The 24561-nt window shown below is 40.7% G+C and overlaps 1 protein-coding gene across 7 annotated transcripts in view; it reads left to right on the top strand.

Moving 5' to 3' along the window:
* Window positions 1-440: 440 nt before the first annotated feature.
* Pou2f1 (POU class 2 homeobox 1) overlaps window positions 441-24561 on the top strand; it is a 150278-nt gene continuing 126157 nt past the window's right edge. For 5 of the 7 annotated variants that reach the window (XR_007980484.1, XR_007980482.1, XR_007980483.1 and 2 more), the window contains exon 1: window positions 441-514. Coding sequence is in view for 2 of the 7 variants with exons in the window: in XM_052200802.1 (XP_052056762.1) it covers window positions 454-514 (61 nt within the window). In the remaining 5 variants the exon portion in view is untranslated. The remainder of the gene's footprint in view (window positions 515-24561) is intronic. The other 2 variants (XM_052200800.1, XM_052200799.1) reach the window with 1 other exon arrangement.

The following is a 24561-nucleotide window of genomic DNA, read 5'->3' as shown; positions in this document are numbered from 1 at the left end:
CATCCATCGGAAGACGTAAACAAGCACTTGACACACTACACTTTGGGGGTGAAGCAGTGCTCCCGGAGAGGGTGAAGAGAGGCGCATGCGCTTTCTACATCTCAGGCGCGTGGAGAAAACTGCGCGTGCGCACAGCGGCAAGGGGCGGGAGAAAAAAAAAAAAACAAGGAAGAGATGATTGGCAGGTTGGGGGGGCACTTTAGCTGCCTGAGGGGGTGGTGGTCCTGCAGCCTGGACGCGCGTGCGCAACGCGCGCGCAGTGGGAGGTGGAGCTCTTCCAAGGGGGGCGGCAGAGAGCAGCGCCGGCCTCGTGCGCCCCCTGGCGCGCGCCTAGGGAGAGGAAGGAACGGGAGGGTGCAAAGAGGAGGGAGGAGGTGATCTGGGCGGGAGGGGGAGGGGAGCGGGAGCGAGGGAGGGTTTATCGACCGGGCGATTTTGGTTAAAATATTCAAAATGGCGGACGGAGGAGCAGCGAGTCAAGATGAGAGTTCAGCCGCGGCGGCAGCAGCAGCAGGTAATCATTACAGCATTTTACATATTCATATTCATACTCAACCCCGGCTCCCGCTGCCCCCCCCGCGACTTAGCATAATTTATTAGTACTCAGGATTATTATAATTAACGGCGAGGAGATGGGGGGCCGGGGAACACAGCCCCCTCTGGGCGCCGAGCGGAGGGGGAAAGGAGCTCGGAGCGGCCGGGCGGAGGGGGAAGAAGACCCGGGGCAAAGGGGGCTGTGAACCACCGCGCTCCTCCTGCCCCCGGCCCACCCCGCCACCGCGCCTGCCCGCCCGCCAGCACCGGCCCTCCTCCTCCGCCGGCCGCCGCCGCCTCCTCGCACGGTGCCCGAATCCGAGCGGGTCCGCGGCGGGCTGCGGGGCCGGGGCACCGGGAGAGGACAATAAAGACATTTTACATATTCATAGCTGCTGGGCTGGCGGGGCGCGGCGGGGTGCGGGCGGGAGACCTGGACGGGCGGAGGGGGGGCGTGGAGGGGCCAGAGGTGGTGGCGAGCACAATGCCGGTGGGCGGCGGGGCCCGAGTAGACCCCGGCGGCCGGACACCCGCGCGGCGCCCCAGCATTGGGAGCCAGCGCGGGCTCGGGCTGGGGGACGCTGCCCGCCGCGGGGCGCACCCGGGGGTGGTGCCCTGCCCCCGGCCGTGCGGGGGGTCCGCGTGGGGCCGAGCCCGGGGGTCACGGCCGGAGCCCCTCTGCCGCGCCCTGCTCGTGCCCGGGGCAGCGGCCTGACCCCAGCCAGTTGGTGTCTGTGGTTAGGGGCAGCGTGGCGTGGGCCCTGTGATCTGGCCTTTGGGTTGTGAGCCCGCTCTGGGGTCCCTCGGACCCTTTGGAGTCTGGGCTGGGTGGGAGGAACCCTCGGGGAAGTCCCCCTCTGTGGAAATGGCTTCGGTCGTACGTGTGTCTCGGGCCCTCACCCAGAGGTCCCCTCTGCCGTGGGTCGCGGGACAGTTGGGTTGGAGGTGCTCGCGGGATCTGGTCGCTCCTCCGCTCACATCCCCACCCCCAACTCGCGGGTGGCCCTGGGGACCCTCTCGCTCCGAGGCCCCGGAGCTCTCGGAAGCCACCCGAGAACTGGACCGTAGAGGATTGCCCTCCTGCCCTCAAAGGGCTGGCCTGACAAGTTGATCATATTCTAGATTTCTCCTGTCCTGCGGAGAGCGGGGGTGGGGACTGGATACGGAGATCCCCCCTCCCTGACTGTGTGTAGTGGTGCTTTCTAGCTGCGTGCTGGGTCTTCTCTACTTGCTTCTCATTTGAATAATGTCTAATTCAGGGAGGTTTATATTCTTGAAATGGCCGCCTGGCTTTCCCCGCCTCTCATGTTTAGTAATTCAGACCTTTAATAACAGCCACTCACAGCCCAACGCCGTGTTTATATTTTACATTCGCCCCATGTGCTTTTGTGGTTCGATATGATTCTTTTTTTCTCTCTCTCTCTCCTCCTCCTTGGCAAGCCACTGGACTCTGAGATCAAACCCAGTCTGTGCTGGGAAGACAAGGAGAGAACTAGGCCTGGACTGCCCCAATAGTTGCCTAGGCCTTCTCTGCTGCTTGATTTATTTACTAATAACCAAAATGACACCCCCACCAACTGCCACTCGAGTCCCCTCCTCCGCAGGCAAAACACAGCCTCTTGGGGAACCTTCCAGCATAAAAACAGCTCCGAGCTAAGCATCAGCTCTGAGGTTGGCTTGTTTTCTTCTAAAAGGAGTTTATCTTACAGTTTATTGTATGTGAACCTTATTTCCAATTTTCAGAGACTTCTGTGAGCTACTACTGGTTTAGTACAGATAGAGGACTTTGTTGTGGGAATGGTCCCTCTCTTCCCGAGTTAAACTCGTTCAAGCTATGTAAAGATTTGTAGTATTTGTAAAACCGGTAGACTTCCCTTTCAGGAGTGATGGAGTAGCTAGGTATTTTAGAAAGTCCAGTTGACAATACTTGCATACTTTCTCAGCAGGGCTGCTTTTCCAGTTTCTGCACCAGCTTGAAGGTAGCCTGGCATTCTTGTGCTATTACTGACATAGACCTGCCTGTTTTAATTGCAGCAGTACAGAAAACAGAAATGGGGTTATGTTTTCTTTGGTCATGGTTAAAGGAGTGAAAATAGACGATAAACAGGGGCATTGTGCCCACTCTGATCTTGGAACTTGCTTAGCCTGCGGCCTCTTGCTTTAAGGTGTCAGAATTGATTTGGTTTTTTCTAGGCTTAGGACAGTTGGCCTGTGAAAACCAATTAACTTGTACTGTTTAGAGAAAACTGTAACTTTGATTTCTGGTCTCTCCTGTAAGAGTTTTGTTTTAAAAAGGTAAAAAGGTGTTGCTTTCTCGGGGAGGTGTTTGAGGAATCACATTAATGTGTTAAGCCTTTGTGATTACATTAAACCAGTGTGGTGAATAAATGAAGACATTAGACTTCAGTTAATTTGTAACAAAATTTCAGATTTAGGGCAGGAAATGCAGGCTAGTTTAAAACTCACATTTTTTTTTCCCTTCTTTCACATCCAGTAGGTAGGCCCTGTATGCAGTAGGGGGGTAAAGTTTTCCTGAGAGCTGAAGCATGAGGTTGGATGGACAAAAAGTAGTAGTATGATTTCATGCCTTAAATAGCATATGTTTTTGCACCCAGTTCCCAAGATGTGGTCAGACTGATGATGTCATTGGACAGAGGACAAGGTGCAGTTAATGTGATTTATTGTCCTGAGGTGAAGTATAGCAATGCAACCTTCTCATAGGGAAACCATTTATCTCTGGACAATTTCCTTTATAGCTGCAGTTTAACCACTGCTGGGGCTCTAGGTATTTTATCCAAAAGGATAAAATGCACATTGCATTTACAAACAAAGCTCACTGTTACAGTTTTTATCGTACAGAAAAAAAAAATGGGTATTATGAGCTGGCCTTTTATTTCAGTTGGCTGTCCTTGCCATGGTAAAAAATCATTTCTGATGGGGAGTATGGGTTTAAAGTAAGGATACTTGAGCTACATATACCTGCTTATTTTATGTGGGGTTTGTTGTTATTACTGTTTATAATCTTTCTCTTACAAGAAACTACTTCTTAATCACAGTATGGCCCAGGCTTGTGGAGTGACCTGGAGCCTATTTTAATGACTAAAACCGAGTTGAAGAAAATGTGGGCACTGTACTTTTTATGCTAAAATTATAGTATTTAAAATAAGGCAAAATACTTACGGGAAAGTTTGCGCTTTGAAGTAGCTTTTAAAGAATCTAGAATTCTTTTTGGATTTGTCTATACATGTTTGTACACTTACTGTGAATGGTGTTTCTAAAATCTCCTTTCATACATACATACATAGTGATTTCCATACATAGTTTTTGACATTAATGCTTCTAAGCATTTCTTCTATTTCTTAATGGGCATCTTAAAGAGGTGGTTAAGGCTGGGACGTGTGAGTGGACGGGAGGCTTGCCTCCTGGAGCCGATGCCTGGGTGTGCGTAGTTGGTGCTTAGCTTAGTTTGGAGCTCATTGGCCTCCAGCCTGCCAGGCTCCTGTTGCAGTTGTCAGACAACTCCCAGGACACGTTTCTAGAAAATCCCCTGCTACTTTCTTGATTTGTCCCACCCATTAATTATAATGAGACTTCTGAATTAAGGTCTTTGACATTCATGACAGCTGACCAAATGTCTTTCATTTCTGAAGGATTTATGTTTCCAAGTCTTTTTTTTTTTAAGATTTATTTATTATTATATGTCAGTACACTGTAGCTGTCTTCAGACACACCAGAAGAGGGCATCAGATCTCTTTACAGATGGTTGTGAGCCACCATGTGCTTGCTGGAATTTGAACTCAGGACCTTCAGAGGAGCAGTCAGTGCTTTTAACTGCTGAGCCATCTCTCCTGCCCATGTTTCCCAGTCTTTACTGTAACTTTTAACCTCTTTCCCCCCATTTCACTTTAGATTTAGTTTTGGGAAAAAAAATGCCACTAGTCAAGGAAAACACAGTGGGTGTTCAACTGTAATGGTGTAATGCTTTTCTTCGTATTTTAAATCTATTCTCTGCATCTATAGGTGCTAGATAGCCAAAGACAGGAAATTGTTTCAGTGCTGTCCTACATTGAACTAATTGTTGGTACGTTAATCACTTATCAGTAGACTTTGGAGTAAGTTTAGGGCTCAGAATGCTAACCTGCCTTTACCAGGTCACCAAAGATATGTAATAGAGCCCTGAGTGTCACAGGCAAGGGCTTTAACATGGCAGACCTGAGAATCTTAAATGTTTTTCATTTAAAAATGAAATAATTGAATTGTTTCTTGAATCTGTGTTGCTTGATCTTGATGAGTGTAGAGGTGTGGATTAAATTAAGTCTTTCCTTTGTACTGAGAAGAAAGACTATACATAATCTTATCTCCTCCTCCTCTTGTTATTTTTAATGTTGGAAACCATAGTCATAGTCATTACATGTTTTTCCTAATGAAAATGATTTCATTTGGAATCATCCCAGTAACTGTTATTAGAGACTAGAATAGAGTAGAACAGATAGTACATACCCAGTTTTGGTTTAATGTCTGGATGGACATACCATTGTCATAGAAACCCACCATCAGGCATTAGAGTGAAGGTTACGACTTGGCACAGTGACATAGCTCTCTCTTTCAATTTCTATATTCTTCCTGAGTCCATCTGCCCCTTGGTGGCTTTGCTTTTTTTTTTTTGATATTGGGATTTGTAGTCCAGGCTGGCCTTAAATTCTCCATTTACTTGTCTTAACCTCCTGTGAGCTAAACTTCATCCCCCTCTTGAAAGAAAACTTTCAGAATTTTCTTTCAGAATTCTGGGTCAGAACTTTAAATAATTATTTTCCACCATACCACCTAAAAGCATTTTTTGAGTGGTTAAAAGAGGTAACAATTACAGTTCATAAAGAATAGCAGTTTATTTATGCATCCTTCAGAAAGCATATTTTTGACATCTTCATTTTGTGAGAGGACAATTAAGCAGATTTTTAAATAAATGCAGTTTAATTTTTTTACACTTATACTTCTATCTTAAATTGACAGTGAACTTTTTGTGTAAACTTGCAGTAGTAACTGCAGTGACCAGGAGGCGAGCACAGGTGGATACTGATCCATTCACAGTGGATTTAGAATTTAAGGATGAAATAGCTTTGAGTTTCAGAACCTTTGACTTGAAGAAACTTGTTGCATGCCATGCATGCAGTTTACAAAGCTTCGTGTGTCTTTACTATTAGTGATTAAGTGATTGAGTACTGATATGTTGTCTTTTTATACTTACTGACTGCTAAGCTTATTTCTTTTTTTTAATAATTTCACTCTTAGCGTTCATTGTTGAGTAAATTTTATGAAACTAGTAATTGATCAAAGGGAGATTCAAGAGTAGTTTAGATTTAAAATATTCTCCTTTGAAATGCTGTCTAGAAAACTAAATATTTACTTAGGGAGGATATAGTGTATTAATTTTTTAAAAAGATAAAAAAAACAACAAATTAAGCTTTGTGAATGCTTGTAGTAGTTTTACTTAGATGTTAATATTGAAAAATTAGAGTAAGTATAGTTTAATTTGCCACATGATTTATTTAATAATTCTTTGTAACTTTAATGTTTTTTAATGTTGGAATCAGAAATAGTTAATGAAATTAATTCAGCACAGTAATACATTTAGATTTTTTTTCCTTTCTTGGTAAACTTTGTTTGCATTAGAAAGTATTCACAGGACTTTCTGGAAAGTAAACATTATTTTGTGCATATTATGATACTTGGCTTTAACATGTTACCTTAAGCTGTGCAGTGCTTATGGTAGCTTTAAGGGAATGTACTTTCAAAGAGACTTATCTAGGTGTTTCCTTGGTTTTGTATGTTTTAATAGTTTAGCTAATGAAAGAATGCTTTTTAAATGCTTTTTTTCTTTTTTTTTTTTGCCAATTTATACTATAGCAAAGTATTACAATGAATCTTTAAACATAATTAACATTTCTTAGCTTATAAAAATATATCTGTTGTGTACCTCATCTAACTCCATTCTTCCTTGTGTGCAACAAAGGAGGTATAAGAATGTTACAGTAGGGTTGGCATTGTTTACTTAAGCAGGGAAATTTTAAAACAGTGTATATAATTACATATTAAAATATGTAACATAATGAAGATCAGGAAAGAAATCAGGGTGTGTTCAAGTTTGAATTAATCAAAACATCCTAGAATGTTATAGCCAGAGGTAATTCAGCTGTAATGTATGCCAAAGCTTTTGCTTCCCTGTGTAAAAATATTCCTCAGTTTTTAGTGGCCTGTTTACCAGTCACTCAGCTGTTGACTAGCAGGGGTTGGGAGATGGCCCAACTAGTAAGATGGGTGAGTTTGAGATAGAGGTATTCCTGAAACCTGCTGCAGGAAATGAGTGAGCTCTGGGAAAATAGAGATCTTGTCTCAAAAAAAAAATAAATAAATAAAACCGAAGAGAGCTACTTCCAAAGACAGTTCTTGTTGATTTCTGGCCTACACACACACACATGCATATGCAACACCACACACATGAACATGTGTAAGCCTCTAAGAACATAGATTCTGACTTTCTTTTTCTGTTGGTGCTGGAGATCTGAGCAGGCCCACTGAATAACTTTGTTTTATACTGAGCTGTGCCCTCCTGCCCTGAGCTTTAGGCTTTGTAGCCTCCTACCTCACCTCCTTAGACTCAGTGCTGTCAGCTACAGGAGGCATCATGGAGTGAGACATCTTTTCCCTAAAGACAAGGTCTCACTGTGTAACCTTCAACTGTCTGGAATTGGCTGTGAAGCCCAGACTGGTCTTTAGCTTGGTTTGGATCCTCCTGCCTCATCTTTCTTAGTGTTGGCATCTTGGAGTCTGTGAGAGAACTTAGAGCAGTGATTCTCAACCTTTTGAAGGTCAAACTACCCTTTCTCGGGGGTTACCTATGACCAAGGGAAAATACAGATTACAATTCATAGCAGTAAGAAAATTACAGTTATAAAGTAGCAACAAAAGTAATTTTCTGGTTGGGGTCAGCACACATGAGGACCTTTGGTAAAGGGTTGAAGCATTAGTAGGGTTGAGAAGCAGTGCCTTAAGAGAAGAAATGGCAAGGAGGGCAGGCAGACCATGGGGGGCGGGGGCGGCGCTGGTGTCGCAGGGGGCCTGGTGTCGCAGGGCTGTGCTGGTTTAGGTGAGTCAAGAGAGACGTTTGTCCTCTACTGGGAAACAGAGAATGACTAAGGACTGGCTGTAACTTGATGGTGTACAGGTGATTTGAAATATGGGGCGATTGGGGTCATAGAAACAAGTGTACAAAAATCTAAGTGATCAGTTTATTTTAATTGCTGTAAGTACAATCAAGATACTTACAAAGTAAAGCGATTACCTGCCCGCCAAGGCTTTCAGTCGCATAGGAGTGTAATGGTACAAGTTAAACATGTGATGATAAGTCCGCTGTATGACACAGAACATGGGCCTTTGGAAAAGATTCTGGCCCTATTTTTAGTTAGGAACTTTTACTTCTGACCAGTGAGTTCACATTTAGTCTTGTGAACATAGAATTGTCGAATTGGCTTAGCTTTCTTTCCAAATCAAATATAATGCTCACACTAACTTAGTAACCTGATGGGAAGCGGGAAGCAAGGGCATAGGCAGTTATGGGGTGCATGTTTCATTTTATGTCCTTGTATATGTTTTGTGTTTCTTTTATTGCTTCCATCTTTAAAGTCTTATTTTGCGTTTTATGTGGGCTATTTCCTCTTAAGAAAGGCAGGTATAAATAAAATTACCATAATCATGGCATAATGATAATGTCTGTATTTTTATAGTGTCTTAAGTTTTATAGCAGCACCCTCATTTTCATTACCTCAGTTATCCTTACTGGCAAGTATTATTATGTCCATTTTATAGTTGAGTAAAATAAAGGCCAGATAAAGTGACTTTCCCAAGGTCTATGTGTTTTAATAAGCACTAAGTGTTGTGGAGAACAGGAAGTTGCGAAGCCAGGGCTGGAGCTTTCTCAATAGGAGCTTCAAATTCACGTGGATACTTCACTTTGGTTCAAAAGTTTTATTAACTTAGTTTGTTTGTTAGGCAGCAAGAAGTCAGTTTTTAGTTGTTTTGGATAGTGCCCTTATTTTAAAATGTTTTGAAGCCAGAATCAAAGAGTGAATTTTCAAGATTTTGAACTTGGCTTACCTGAAGGAGATTAGAGTTGTGAACCGATAGATGTAAGGAAGTTGGGAGAGGGAAAATAAGGGAAGAATTCCATTAAAAATATATTTTTGTATGTATGTGTGCCTGCGTGAGTATCTGTGCACTGTGTGTGGTTAGCAGGAGGCCAGACGAGACCATTACACATGATCCCTGTGCCTGGAGTTCCAGGCGTTTGTGAATTGTCAGGTAGATGGCAGGAAACAGAACCTGTGTCCTTTGCTCTTAAACTGTGGAGTTATCTCCCCAAGAATTAAAATTTCAAACATACTTGGCACATTTTTGGGCAGAACTTATTTAGGTTCCTTTTGAAAGTTGGAAAAAATGTGAATTAAATGGATGATAAATATGACTGTGAAGGGTGGTGTCTGCACTTGCTGTGTGTGTGTGTGGATTGAGCATTGACATCTCATTTTGACTTTGCCGCTGACATTTGTGGTTATTTCTGTCAACAATAAGATAGTGATAATGACAGTGTTAGAGGAATTCTGTGGGGAGGAACAAATTGATAGCAGAAGCATCTTTAAAGTACTATAATAGTTTTTCTTAGAGGAGTGCCGGAGGAGTTTTATTACTTGTGCCGCTGTAGAGGAAGAGCTTGTTAGCAGCTGATGGGTTCTGTGGGGTCCCTTATTGAAGGCTGTGCATCTCTGTGCTGCTAGCCAGTCCCCCGGGAAGGAAGTATGCCCTTTTAGTACTCTGAAAACCTTAGCAGTGGAAGTGCTGCATTCAGTCTTTTAGTGGTGCCTCTACCTGTACACTATCTTTTCACTACTTACTTACAAAGCTTCCAACAAGGACACAAATGGAATATTTTTTTAATGAAGTTTTGACTTTAGAAAAGTTGTCAGCCGGGCGGTGGTGGTGCACGCCTGTAATCCCAACACTTGGGAGGCAGAAGCAGGCGAATTTCTGAGTTCTAGGCCAATCTGGTCTACAGACTGAGTTCCAGGATAGTCAGGGCTATACAGAGAAACCCTGTCTCAAAAAATCCAAATCCAAAACAAACAAACAAACAAACAAACAAACAGAAAAGTTGTCCTTGGGGAGAAGGATGGCTGTATTTTATCTTGAGGCTTTCCTGGTTCCTTCTCCTGATCAACGGATCCCCTACCCCAGCCCTGGTGTTGGTTGTTCGGAGGGCCTGTACAGCACTGCCTGTGCCTGGGAGTGCTGTGGGATGCAGAGCTTAGACAGAGGCTCACGGAGTTGAGATGCTTGTGCTCCACATCATGGCCTAGTTGTCTAATCGTGCAATTTTAGGATGTTATTTATGGACTTAAAGCATTTTGCATAGTTTAAAGTATTTGAAATTTTAAAATATTTGCATATTTTAAGAGGAGCTTCCCACGTTTTAGTGTATTTTTACTTTTTGAGGTGCTGGGAATCAAACACAGTGTTACTGAGCACTGTACCACTGAGCCACACCCCAGCCTGGATTCACACCTTTAAAAGCCTCTGGTATTTTTATTTAAAACTCAACAGTGGGGCTCTACTGTTCTTCCTGCTATCCACCACGAGCAGGGAAGTTGGGCATTTGTCCTTTTCTTTCTGTTCTGTTCTGGTTATGGCCTTAGTCTTTCAGCAAGACTTTTAAAAGTCTATAGGAGTGGAATCGAAAAATGTCTCCTTCTGTTTATATGAAGGGCCTGTCACCTGCTTATCTTTAGGGACCTATCTATTCATAGCTTGTCACTGTAAATAGTTTCTTTTCTGTCTAAGCTCCTGTCCTACTTTCAAATCCAAATTTAGTACTTAAATTGTGTTCATTTAGCTAATTTCAGTGCTTCACTGTAGACAGTCTTATTTTCTTCCCTAATTGATTATATAAGTAAGTCTTGGCTCATTAGAACTGAAACTCAGAGCTGTCTGGATTGAAGAAGTGCATGTTTCTACTGTTGCACGTGTGGTTTTTTTATTTTTGTTTGTTTGTTTATTTATTTATTTTATTGTGGGGGTTGTTTTGTTCTTGTTTTTCTGTTAAAAGATTCATTTGTTTTAAGAGAAAAAAAACTATAATTTATATATATGAGTACACTGTAACCATCTTCAGACACACCAGAAGGGGGTGTCAGGTCTCATCACAGATGGTTGTGAGCCACAATGTGGATGCTGGGAATTGAGCCATCTCCCAGCACCTAAAACAAAACTATGAAAGCAGGAACAAACAAAACTATGAAAGCAGGAACAGTAGACAGTTAGCAAATAGTGCTTGTCTGATTTAATGGATTCTAATTCTCGCTTGGTATATGAGAAGGCCATTACTTGAGATTCTAACATGACTGAAGTCTGAAAACCCCTATTTTATAAAACTTTATATTGATTTGATAGCTTCAAATGATTACGTGTTGCACTTCAAGATTATTTATTGCGTAGAGTGTCTCAAAGGATGGTTCTCCATCACTACACTAGAGAGGATGGCTGGGTATGTATAGCTCATCCTACTAGGATGCAAATGTACAGGGCGTAAGTTTAGCATGAATTATAGTATTCAGTCTGAGTGTGAACAGGAATATGATCCACAAACCTGACTGATCCTTCTGCCTCCATTTTGTTCTGTAAATACAGAGTTACTTTTCCTTGCCTTGAACTAGAGATAGAGTAATGTCAGTACAAATACTACCTCAACCCTCAGAGCTCATCTTGGAAAAATTATGCAGTAACACTGTTCATAGCCATTTATTGATAAAAGTATGTGGGTTCTAATTAAGGCATCTAATATAAGGTAGATGCCTTAGTCTGGAAGAGCAGGTTAGGAAGGGCTTTCTAAGAAAGTAGTGTGTATGGTAAGACAGAAGAATGACTAGAAGGTGATCAGTTCAAGGATGGGAGGAGGAGGTCGAAAATTGGGAAGAGGGATTAAAATGTTCTAAGCAAAAAGAACAATACATATATACACATGACTGAAAATAGCATTTTCAATATTTTTATGATCTTTATATTGTTTAGTCACCAAACCTACAGTCAGGTTTTATGACAATTTCCATACCTTCTGACAAAAAATGCATTGACTTCTTTAGCAGCAATGGTTGTGTCTATAAAGTTTTTGCTACTTAGTTTACCAAATGCAAGCACAAATTCACATTTATCACGAAAATCCTGTTGGGGAATGAAGTGCCACTTCTGGACTTCAGATGACAAACCAGGTTAATGAGAATGAGTGGCATATCTCAGTTTTGGGTCCAATTCAGTGGTGTCAATAAGTTAGTAGGAACAGAATATTCCCTTGGGCATTGACTTCTGTTTCAAACTAGTTGAGGGAGCAGTCATAGCAAGAATGGGGGCTTTTTGAGTTTCTGCTTGTAAAAGGTCCATATTTAATAATTTCATTTAGTTTCCAGACCCAGATCCCAAGGCAGGAAAAGATCAGTTGTGAATTTTTATTTTTATTTTTGAGGATAAAGTCTTGACATATCACTGCCCTAAAGCACAGCTTTTAGTTTTGTGTCTTTATCTCTGTCTTGCTGTTTGGAGGCATGGACACTTTGGTTAGTACTAACCAAATTTAGTACTAACTTAGCTTTCAGAAATTTCCAGATGGTGACTATAAAATAGTTGAAAAGGATTAGTATGCAAATTGCTGGTTCTAGTAACCCATGAACCTTGAGCATTTTTTAATTCTACAAGAGTTAAATAGTAAACTGGTTGTGATGGTCCAGTCATAGCTCTCATGAAGCTGAGGCTGGGGAGCTAGAGAGAGCTCACTTCAAACACAGACAGACAAATAAGTAAACAAACAAAGAAAACCAGCTGCGTTATTAACATCCGGATAATTTTAATTGGGGGCGTGTCATGTGTGTCTTGTAATCTAGTTGGTGGGAAAGAAAATTGGGACTTTATGGTTATATTATTTTAACATTTTGAAACATTTTAATGTTTATTATATGGTTTGTAGAAAACAGATATGGGGCAAATCCTGCTAAGAAAAAAAAATACATTTCTTCTTCCTTACCAAACTGCTACTAAACCTGGGGTGTCACTTTCACTTGAGGTGCTATGACCGTTGGTTATTGTTTCTGGTGAGAAATCAGCTATTTAATGACATTGGTCCCCATTGTGTACACCCTACTTAACATTCTGAATTGCCTTGCTTATTTGGTATGCTGTTTATCTCTGAAAACTTTCCAGATATTACACAATATTTGATTGCACTGAACAGCTTACTAATCTCTTTTACTTCTTTCTTTTGATGTATATTGGATTTCCCCCCATTGTTGTGTTAAAAATTTCATGTATAGTGTTTTGTATTTTAGGACAAATTTTGGTGGGGATAGTAGCACAAAGTGAGTGCTTGTCTGATGTGCAGCAGGGCCTGGCTTTGTTTGATTCCTAGACCACAGAGTAACAGCAATAACATTTTTAGAATAGCTTGAAGACACGATTATAACAAACTTAAGGTAAAGATCAAATGGTTTTATTTGCTGTTTTAGATTTGGGAATATTCTTTAGGATGGAGTCAGTCTTTTTTTTTTTTTTTTTTTAAGATTTATTATATGTAAGTACACTGTAGCTGTCTTCAGACACTCCAGAAGAGGGCATCAGATATCGTTACGGATGGTTGTGAGCTACCATGTGGTTGCTGGGATTTGAACTCAGGACCTTTGGAAGGGCAGTTGGTGCTTTTAACCGCTGAGCCATCTCACCAACCCAGGGTCGTCTTCCAATGAGCTGAGCCAAGAGGCTTGATGTTGTAGGCAGAAAAGGTAGTCATACAGGGATCCTCGTTTCCTTTTCTTGGTGGCTTAGCTAAACCTTCTGATTGGTTCGTATTTATCTTCTGTCTTATGGGGAAACAGACTGTTTGAAAGTTGAGTTTGAGTAAGTGACTCTTGACATAAACAACTGCATTCTGATTTGGTTTGATTCTCAGGGACTGTTCCCAAACAATGGCCTCTCATGGACTGTGTCAGGATTTTGAGGATGGTACCAAGTCAGGGTTTTGTTTTGTTTTGTTTTTTTTTGTTTTTTGTTTTGTTTTGTTTTGTTTTGTTTTTTGACTTTTTAAGACCAAATCTTTCTATGTAGTCCTGGACATCCTGGAAATAGCAATGTAGACCAGGATGGCCTCAAACTTACAGAAATCTGCCTGCCTCTGCCCCTGCCACTGTCTCTGGAGTTCAGGAATTAAAGGCCAGCACTACCAAGACTGGCTGGCCGCCTTATTTGTAGGATTTATCAGTGTTCCACTCTTTCTAGTATAGTTAGTTATTAGTCTTTTGGATTTTGTTTTTTGGTTGATAGATTAATATCTGAGTGTTTTGATTTTTGTGGGTGTTGCTCTAAGTTGTATGTAATAAATTTTTATTTTTCTGTATATTTTCAAATGTAAAACATTTTTATTATATCACAGCAGTTTTTTATTATATCACAGCAGTTTTAACCTTTTCAGAGTTTCGTTAAAATTTTTTAAATTTATTTTCCTTTGTGTGTTTGCATGAGTGTAAGGTATATACACCCATCCTGTGCATGTAGATACCTTTGGAACCAGAAGTGCTGCGTCTCCTGGAACTGGTATTACAAGCAATTGTAAACTGCCTGATATGGATACTGGGAACTGAACCTGGGCCCTCTTTTTTTGTTGTTATTTTTTTGTTTTTTTGTTTTTTCAGTTTATTTATTATATGTAAGTACACTGTAGCTGTCTTCAGACACTCCAGAAAAGGGCATCAGATCTTGTTACTGATGGTTGTGAGCCACCATGTGGTTGCTGGGATTTGAACTTAGTACCTTCAGAAAAGCAGTCGGTGCTCTTAACCGTTGAGCCATCTCTCCAGCCTGAACCTGGGTCCTCTTAAAGAGCATCAAATACTTCTAATCACTGAGCTATCTTTTCACCTCTGAGAGTTCCTGAAAAACTATGACCTGAAATACTACCTCTCCCAGAGGGATCCTTTCCCCTCTGATCACCCAAAGCTTAGTTATTCCTATACTTGGAAGAAGCAACTTAGATGTGAGAATTGAGCTGAAGTCCTGTACCACTTCTGTCTGGTGAAATAATTCCCCTGTAAGTCATGTATCAGCCCTTTATTTAGATAGGAGCTAGTTGCAGTGTCTAAGTGGGATGTGTCATCTGTGGTGCTGTGGTCCTGGAGAACCATACCTTCACAAAGAAAATGGTTCGTTCTTTTAATAGAACTAGAGAGAGCATACTTTTTTACTCTAAAAAATTCATTCAGAGGTAAAAGGGATGAAGGAGGAATGGAAAGATAATGCGGTTTTGGCAATCTAGTCCTTCTTGCAGACTACCTGGACCTGACAGGCTTATTCTAAAATCTTTTCCATATTGACCAAACTGGAGCCTAACCTCCTAACAAGCTTAGGGTTCTCTGGAACATAGGAACCATCAATTTAAAACTTGGAGGAAGGTGTTCAGTTTATGGGTATTGGCGGCACTTCAGTCAGTGGAGTGTATGAACTGTAGTTCACATACAGCAGTAACAGCTGAGGAAAGTCCAGCGCTGGTGAGGAAAGATAGTAATTACACTGAATAAGAGGACCAGTACAGGAAGAACATATTCTTGCATGTTGTACATGTGAGATGCCTATCTAGAGTGCTGCTGGGTTATTTAGAGAGCTGAGAGAGAGATCAGTAGATAGATGGTCTCATGAGTAGATTTATTTCCCTAATATTTGTTGGTGAAGCAGCTCAGATTGAAACAGGTCTCATTAACAGTCTTGCTTCCTGGCAGTGCCCTTTGGCCGTCCTATCAGGTAGCTTTTGTGTTTTACTTTTCTATGCTCTGTATGTTCTTTTTACCCTTTTGAGTGAAACTGTGCAGTAGTGGGTGTCTGAAAGGATTGTGTTGCATTAACCATGCAGTGAGTTTGACTGAGTTACTCTGTCAAGTCATTTTGTTCTACTAGGCAACTAATTTTTTGTTCTGTTTTGGTTGTTGTTGTTGTTGTTGTTGTTATTGTTGTTATTGTGTGAGACAAGGTCTCACTATGTACCTCTGGCTGTCCTGGAAATAGCTCATAGACCAGGAATGCCTAGGACTCACAGAGATCCACTGGCTCCTGCTTCCCCAGTGCTGGGGTTAAAGGTGTACACCACCACCTGCCTAAGCCAAACTAATTTCTATGAATAAATTATCTGGTTTATTCTCTACTCTTTTCTTCTCCTGCCCTTAACTGTTCTTTTTCCCAGTTTTTTAATTAGATGGGAGTTAACTGGTTTGGGGTCTTTATCTCTAGATGATGTATTCTGAACTCCGTCTGCTGACTCTTCACATAACTTTTCCCTGAATCCCTTAAGTTAAAAAAACATTATGTATTTGTTTTGTCTTCCTCCTACAAAGTTAAGGTTGTTTGTAGAGGTTCATAATCGATGTAGCAAGAAAGGCAAACTAAAAACATAAACTATTATTATTAACAATAGGGCAGAGATACTTCTCTAAACTTCATAATGGATGATGTAGAAATGGAAACATAATCAATTTACGTTTGATTCATAAAACTTGAAACAGTTTGCAAAGAACACAATTCCTGGCACTAAATTGAGAAGAAATGTCATAGATAAGACCTCGTATGATGACTTAAGTGGTACCCATAGCAAGTGATGTGACAACAATGCAGTGACAAGTTTTATGCTTTGCATCTGTAGGTCAGAGGGCAGAGCAGAACACCTTTGAGAAAGGCAGCTTAGTGGCGGGGAGGTCAGCTGAGACTAGAAACTACCTGACTTAGAAGAAGACAAGGCCGTTAGTAACTAGCTTTAGACGTCTTCCACAAATACTTCTTCTATTCATAGGAAGTGCAGCACTGCTGGGGTAGTAAGGATCATCAGGGAGCACTACCAGAGTAAATACTGAATTTGAAATTGCTCATTGGTGCTTATCATCGAAGGCAGAAAGTTAAGATGATTATATTGGGCAGTCAGGTGTCGTTTCAAGGGCACTAATGTATTGGCAGGCTCATTGGCAGGCCTGATTCTCAGGAACTCAATTTTTTGTCATCATAGCTGCCAAAAATTGATTCTTGCTAACAGTATACTTGACAGAAAGGAACTGTTTGTGTTAACCTTAACTTATGAGAAATATGATTGTAAAGTCCTAGAATTCTTAGCCATTGTGCAATCCATTCTTTTGCTTTAGATGAAAAAGCTTAATGATAGCCAGAGGAGTTCCTTAGTTACTCTTTTAAGTTTACTGTTGACAGTCAGGATAGACAGGTCAAGGATGGCTAGAGCACAGTGTTAGGTACATTCTGTAAATTGTTTTTTGCCCTCTGTTTCTTATTCTTAATGAAATCAATTCCCACTTTAAAACATTCCATTCATCTCTGACAGGAAAAAGAGCTTTGTTTTAAAAGTCTACTTAAAATATTTTAAGTGGGCTTAAGAGATGGCTCAGTGGTTGAGAGCACTGGCTACTCTTCCAGAGGTCCTGAGTTCAATTCCCAGCAACCACATGATGGCTTATAACCTAACATCTGTAATGGGATCCGACACCTTCTTCTGGTGTGTCTGACGACAGTGACAGTGTACTCACATATATAAAATAAATCTTTAAGAAATATATTTCAAGTTAAGGATAAAGGTTATTAGTTATTTGCATTATTTTGGACCATATAAGATGGCCAAAAGGGTACTTACTACCAGGAAACAAGACTGTTAATGTGACCTGTTTCAGTCTGGGCTGTTTCACCAACAAATATTAGGGAAATAAACCTACTCATTTCTGTCTACTGTGCTATCAAAATGCCATTAACTCTCAGTTATAATAAATATGAACCTTATCTTGTATGTTTTTTTGTTGTCTTATTCCAGTGAAAGTGCATATGTAAATATGCTAGCCATTTAGGCAACAATTCAAGTGCAATTTTAGCTCACACTGAAAGCACAAATACATAATGAACTATTTTGATGGCTTAATCGTTAAAATTTGGCTTTGTACTCAAATCTGATACTCTCACTCCCACCCCCTCTTTTATGTTCATTCTAGCAGGTGCTGGAAATGCTGGAAGCAAATGCACAGCCCCTTGAACAACAATGTCCTCTGAAAAGTGATCACTTTAATGCAGCCATGAAAACATCTTATCATGAAACTAGAGTTTAGGAGCCAGGAATAATTGAAATTGGCATTAGGTGAAGGACCAGGTGGTTGGGACAGTTGGCTTCTTATTTGGAGCGGAATTATGTCCATTTCACACTGCACACAACTAGTGTGAAGGGATTAAAATGAAATTTTCAAAGGTTAACAACAGAGTTGACTAAAATAGGAGCAGAAATAAGTTTTATGGATCAAAGGGCTTCTGACATTACAATACCCCACAGGCCACAAAAGGAAAAGATCTAACTGTATACAGTATTTTAAGGTTCTGTCATATTCTGTAGATAAAATTAACATAATAAATGATAGAAAATATTGGCTTATATAGAAGATTGAGGATTAATTTATGGTAATATACAAGTACATTTTTTTGTTTTGTTTTGTTTTTTTGTTTTTGTTTTTGGATTTGGTTTTTTTGAGACAGCATTTCTCTGTATAGCCCTGGCTGGCCTGGAACTCACTCTGTAGACCAGGCTGGCCTCAAACTCAGAAATCCTCCTGCCTCTGCCTCCCAGAGTGCTGGGATCACAGGCGTGCACCACCACCGCCTGGCTATACAATGTACTTTTTAACATTGATATGAAATGTTAAAACCCCAGTAGAAGACTGACCATAGTGTGTGTGGTGGTTTGCATAGCTTGGCCCTTGGGAAGTGGCACTGTTAGTAGGTGTGGCCTTGTTGGAGTAGGTGTGGCCTTGTTGGAGTAGGTGTGGCCTTGTTGGGAAGTGCACCACTGTGGGAGTGGGCCTTGAAGCTCTGCCCAGTGAGGAAGAGACCTTCCTCCTTTCTGCCCTGAAGACAGTCCTCTCTGGGCTGCCTTCAGATCTCTCCTGCATGAAGCCATGCTTCCCACCATGATAACAGACTGAACTTCTGAAACTGTAAGCAGAGGCCCAGTTAAATGTTGCCCTTTATAAGAGTTGCCTTGGTCTCTTCGCAACAATAAAAACCTAACTAAGACAGTGTATGAGTAGGCATTTCACTTAGGATGATAACTCTGAACGTCAGAACCTCTATCAAGACCCTCTGTAGTGAGGACAAAAACCTTTAGGACATACAAAAGGACAAAGGGCCAGTGGTGTGCATCTGGTAAAGCAAGGAGGCACTTTTGCTCAAGCCTAGAAGGCAAGAACTGACTCCACAAAGTTTCCTGTCATCTCCACACGTGCCTCAGCACGTGCACGCCTCCGCAGTTCCATGCACAAGTAATACAAGTTACTTTTAAAAAAGGGATGAAATTGAGACATGACCATTTTGGTGAAATAGTGGACAAATTAAAATATTAAAGGAAAGAATAGTGTTGGAAGGCATACTGGATGCAATTCTTATATGTTTTATGCTTGTGATTTTATTAAATGACAGTCATCATTTTAAATCACAAAATAGTTGAGGAATTTTTGCCATTCCTGATCGAGTGCATAGGATACAAATAAATGGTTTTAAGCTGCTTCAGCTTGTAGAGAATGGCATTTCCTCTTCAGTGTTTCCTAGATGACTAAGTTTGCTGTCAGTGTTTGGGTTCCTGTACAAATACTTTTTAAAAAGCAAACTTCCTCCGTGTATTACTTAGTTTTTGCTTTGTTTATAAATATCTTTAATACACTCTTGCCATGTCCTGATGTTTGTCTTTTGCTTACTTTATTGCCTTCTCTAGAATTCTTTACCATTATTTTTATAGAGATTTGTGTAATTTAGATCTTTTGCTTTAAATACTCTTGGTTCTGTATGAAATTGTTCCAGGAAGTTGTTACCTCGGAGATAGCAGGTAGCGTGACTCTTGTTTCACTGTTTATCTCCCATTGGATGATGTCAAGTAATAACCTAACAAGATATTTGTTACAACCTGTTTGTGTTATTGCACACAACTCCAAATTGTCTGGGGGTGGGGGTAGTTGAAATAACGAAGTATTTTGCTTTAAAAGTAAGGACTCAGAAATGTTCATTCTAGTCACTGCTGATTTTTTTGTACATAGTGATGTCAGTGAAAAGTCACTTAGTCAGATAAAGTAGTTATGATATTTAAAAGAATCCAAAGGCAGCCTTTGCTGTAGTAAGTTGACAACAGGATTTTTTACTTGGTTGAAATATTAATTGACATACAACTTCAGTTATTAGCTTTAAGGTAGAATGAATCCATATTTAGTTGTTTAATAATGGTAGCCATATTCCTATATGCTTAAAAGTTTCTTTGTTTTTATAACTTATCAACTAAAACATTAATGTTAGCACCATATTTAAGGTTACATGTAATTTTTATTTTGTGCAAACTAGAATCTCCCCTCCCTCTCTTTTAAAGACAGGGTATTACTATGTAAGTCTGGCTGTCCTGGAACTCAGTATAGAGTGAACTCAGAGATCCACCTGCCTCTCTTCTCCAAAGTGCTGGGATTAAAGGTGTGAACCATCTTGCCTGCCCTAATTTTCTTAAGTTCTTCAGTTCCCTGAAAGTATTTCTGGAGATAATTAGCAAAGTGTTCATTTTATGCCTCATTTTGCATAGTGGCTAGCTCATGTGATAATCTGTACATATTTATTAAATCTTTTCTCCAGGGAGTTTCAAGATTGACTGCCTTCTTTATGACATGCCTTGTGTGTTTGTATCATAACCACTTCAAACATGTTAAGCTAGTAGATAGTTATCTCAGCGGTCGTAACACAATAGTTTTTTATTCTACCATGCATATCTCTGCGTAGTTGATGGTTAGAATCCCCTGCTCAGAGCATGTTTATGCATGTTCTTAGTAATATTGCCAGTTTCCTTCTCATTCCTTCTTTGAGAGTCCTAAGTATAGAACACTTCAAAGAGCTTAAACCCCTCTCTGAGTAGGGAGGGACAGTGTACGTCTGCACTTTCTGCAATCAAGAATGGATTTTCCATTAAAGGATAGACAGACATAAAAGGAAGACAGTTCTTTTGGTGAGGAATCTGTGCATGGTTTTGTTGGGTCCTCCATGTTAAGCCTTTTAAAAGGCTGCAGTGCTTTGGCCCAAACTATACTGTTGTCTGAAGGTTCAGATGGGAGGGATCTTCTGCTGAGCTTGCTCACACGATTGTTGGATGGCTTTAGTTCTCTTTACTGACTGTTGGACTTAAGACCTCAGTTTTATCTAGTACTTGGTTGGTCAGAAACTGCCCTCACTTCCTTTCTTTGTGGTTTCTACAGCTTTCTTCCTTAGAGTAGACCTTGAAGGAGCCAAAGAGGATGCTAGCAAGGAAAGAACGTTAGCAAGATTGAAACCATTGCCTTGTAACTGAGGCAAGGTAGGTTAGGAAGACTCAAACGTGTCCTTCTAAAAGGACACGGTTCCCTCTGAAATGGTATTTGGGTGAGGATTAAGTACTGGATGAGATTTTTCTGAAAATAAGACTTAATTTTCTGGATAGTCTTCATAACTAGCACCCCTTAATGTACATATATTTTTGATGACAGAAATTGTCAGGCATAGGTATTTCAGCCTCTTGATTGACAGTTGTCAGACCCTTCTCCCACACTGACCTACTAATGGCCTTTATCTCTGTTAGAGGAGGCTGTGCCCAAAATACCAAGAGCCAGTAACTTAGCCCTCACCAAGGCACAGTCAGTAGCAGCGAGCAATGCAGGAGAGAGACAGACAGACAGTGGAAAGCTGGAGCTGTAGAGCATGAACAGCTGAGAGTGAAAAAGGTAAGTACAGCAGAGAGTCAGAGTGTTGGAAAGGTGCAAGCTCCGCCTAACGGCTGGGAGAATTCTAGAGCACTTCTAAGAGCTCTGTCTTCCTAGGATCCACAATTCTAAGAGCTAAGGGTCCTCATACTTGAAGCCTGAAAGTGTAACCCTAGCCCTTCAGTACTATGCCACAGGAAAAGTACAGAGGTCTCACACTGAAAGCAAACAGTCTGGATATACAAGGCTCAAGAGTTACTGGCATTAAAAAAGTATTACTTTGCTTGTGTGTTCTTTTCATCTAACAAAGAATCTTGATCATTAACATAATTTCCTAAGTAGTATGTTTCCTTCTGCCATGCTATTAGAAGCAAATTACTTGATCCATTTCACACGCAAGAGCAAGCCGTAATACTAGGAGTTAGGTAGCAGTGGAGGCCATCTTAGAAATCTACCCAACACCTTTCAATAATTTTTAGAATCCTAAAAGAGCCCTGAAACCCAAAAATTAGTTGTTTTTGGGCTGAAGAGTTGGCAGGTTGACAAAGAGACCTTGCTGCTCTTGAAGAGGATCTTGGTTCCATTTCCAGCACTTACATGGCTGCTCACAACCATCTGCCACTCTAGTTCTAGTTGATCTACTGGCTTCTCTGACTTCCTAGGGTACCAGGTACACACGGCGCACACATGTAGGCAAAACATTCATGCTTACACAAAAATAACAAAATAAGTCTAAAAAATGTTGAAAGTTGTTCTCTATGGTTTGGTTTGGGGCCTTTGAAACCTGCATATGGGATAGGGATGTGAGGGTGACATGAGAGTCTCCCCTTGGTGGAATTCATTTTCTCAAAGGAAAGATCTTAATAGTACTGACTGTCACATAGCAACACCTTCTATGTAGTAGCACAAGCGTAAAGAGTGATGAGGGTTAGCAAAGCAAACGTCTCTGGGGCTTACTTTTGGTTGTTATGAGATCATAAAGCCTAGTTCTGTTACAGTCTTCAAAGTGCCATGTCATTCAAGGAAAAGAGAATGTATTGGTGTGGTACTTGGTTGCCGAGAGATAGACTACTGTTCGGCGGTAAGTTATATTACCTTTCCTGACTGCTTAGCTTCTTGTGTACCTTTTGAAAGGATTCCAGAGGCCATGTAATATGCTTAGCAGAAGAAAGGAACTTCAGTGATCTTAGTCTTTTGTTTGTTGTTTATTTTTAGAGATGGGGTCTCATGCTGTAGTCTAGGCAGTGCTTGACTTGCCAAAATCTTCCTGCTTCTCTAGTGCTGGGATTACAGATGTTAGCCACCATTTCTGGCTCTGGTTATAATTTGTTCATTGTAAAATTTCTTCATCTGTAAACTAGAACTGTGGATTACATAATGAATGCTCTGAATAATGAATCATAATGAAGGCTCTGAATGCCTTCTTAGGGCATTTTGGTTTATTACATGTTTGTTTTTGATAGCTTGGCTTCAAATGGGAAGAAAATGGATGCTTAAAATTATGATAATGGTGACTGAAGGCAAACGTTTGGAACAACGACATGACTAGTCTAGTCTAGACTACAGAGCTAGGGATCGTAGGAGCTGGACATTAAACGCTGGTTGTCTGGTCTCAGAGTTGGGACTTTTACTATGCAAGGAGCTAAATCCTGGGTTATGCTGGAGATAAGTATTCAGAAAAGCTCTAACTTTATTTGTATTATTAAAACTTGGACAGTTTGAAGCCATTGAACTTTTTCCTCTTACCTCTAGAACTTTTCTCATTTTCCACCATTTTCTTACCTCTACCCTTTCTTTTGTTCCCAGCACTTCTAAGCTTGTGCACACTCAAGCTTCTCCTTGTGTTCCCTCTAGATAGCGACTTTCTCCTGTCCCATCTCCAGATTTCTCTGAAATACTGTAAATTCTAAACTTCCTTCTATTCACCTGTAATTCATCTCCTCAAACCTATTGAAATCTAGGTTTTAAAGACACAGGTTGAGAAAATGTAGCAGGTGCTTTTGGCCTATGCCTTCTATTTTTATTTTTCTAATGGCTCCTGGGAGGCAAAGGTGTAGAAAGGACAATGAAGACGAAACAGAAGATTCCAGGATTCTGGGCTTTATTAATATATGCAATTCAAAAAGGTGTAATTAAAAGGAAAGTGAAGTCAGGAGTAAATTGGTGATCTCTGGGAGGACGGATGAATTCGTGAACACGACTGTAAAGGAAGGGAGGTGTGAAGGGCTAGGAGGCTGGGCTTGCAGTTGAAGAGTTTAAAGTTTTAAAGGAGATGATGCCAGGTTTAAGATCTGGCTGTCAATGTGATAGGTTAAAACAAAAGATAGTCATAGAGTTGAAGATGATGACCCCACCTAGACTAACAGTGGCCTTTTGTGTGCAGTGCTATGAAGAGCCACGACAGCATAATCTGGAAGACTCTTGTTATCCTTGCCCCTTGTTTAGAATCAGATGAGGAGATAATCATTTTATTAACAGGGGATATGTTAATTATGTAATTGACCCTTGCAAACTACTGGAAAGTAGCACAGTGTGTGATGAAATTCTTTGTGTTGTCTTTTGAGGATATTTTTGAGCACTGTACTTTATGTTCATAGTGTATTGACCTTTTCAGTCATTCTGAGCATTTTCCCCCTTACCAATAGAGAAAAGGGTGTGAGAGAAGAACAGATGAAGAGATATGTGTCTCAGAATGTTAAAGATCTGCTGGTGGTTTGGTGGAGAAATGTCTGCCATAGATGACACTGAAACAAAGCTATAATCGTGATGTGGAATGGATTGCTTGTCCTTTTTCTGCTTGTTTGATTAATTTTTGCCATTTTAATCATGTATAGTTAAGGTATAGGTATTTATCAGGATTTAGATTGTGAGGTTTATTTGGGATAAGAGTGGAAGTAATGCATTTTTATTCTTGATGTCATTGCAAGAACATGAAAGGGAAACCTCAGTCTTACCTTCAGAAACTGGGTGTATTGTTAACATTCACCCAGGGGCCTCTCCATTGGAACTGAAATGCACAATAATAACTGAACCTTGAGGTGGATGCACAGGGACATACCCTTAAGAGATGCACCAGTTAGGGTTTCTATTGCTGTGGAGAGACACCATGACCAAGGTAACTTGTAGAAAGGACAGATTTAATTGAGACTGGCTTACAGGGTCAGAG

The sequence above is a fragment of the Apodemus sylvaticus genome, chromosome 12 (assembly GCF_947179515.1).
Source record: "Apodemus sylvaticus chromosome 12, mApoSyl1.1, whole genome shotgun sequence".
NCBI classification, from domain to species: Eukaryota; Metazoa; Chordata; class Mammalia; order Rodentia; family Muridae; genus Apodemus; species Apodemus sylvaticus.
This window is presented reverse-complemented; position numbering and strand designations above follow the sequence as displayed.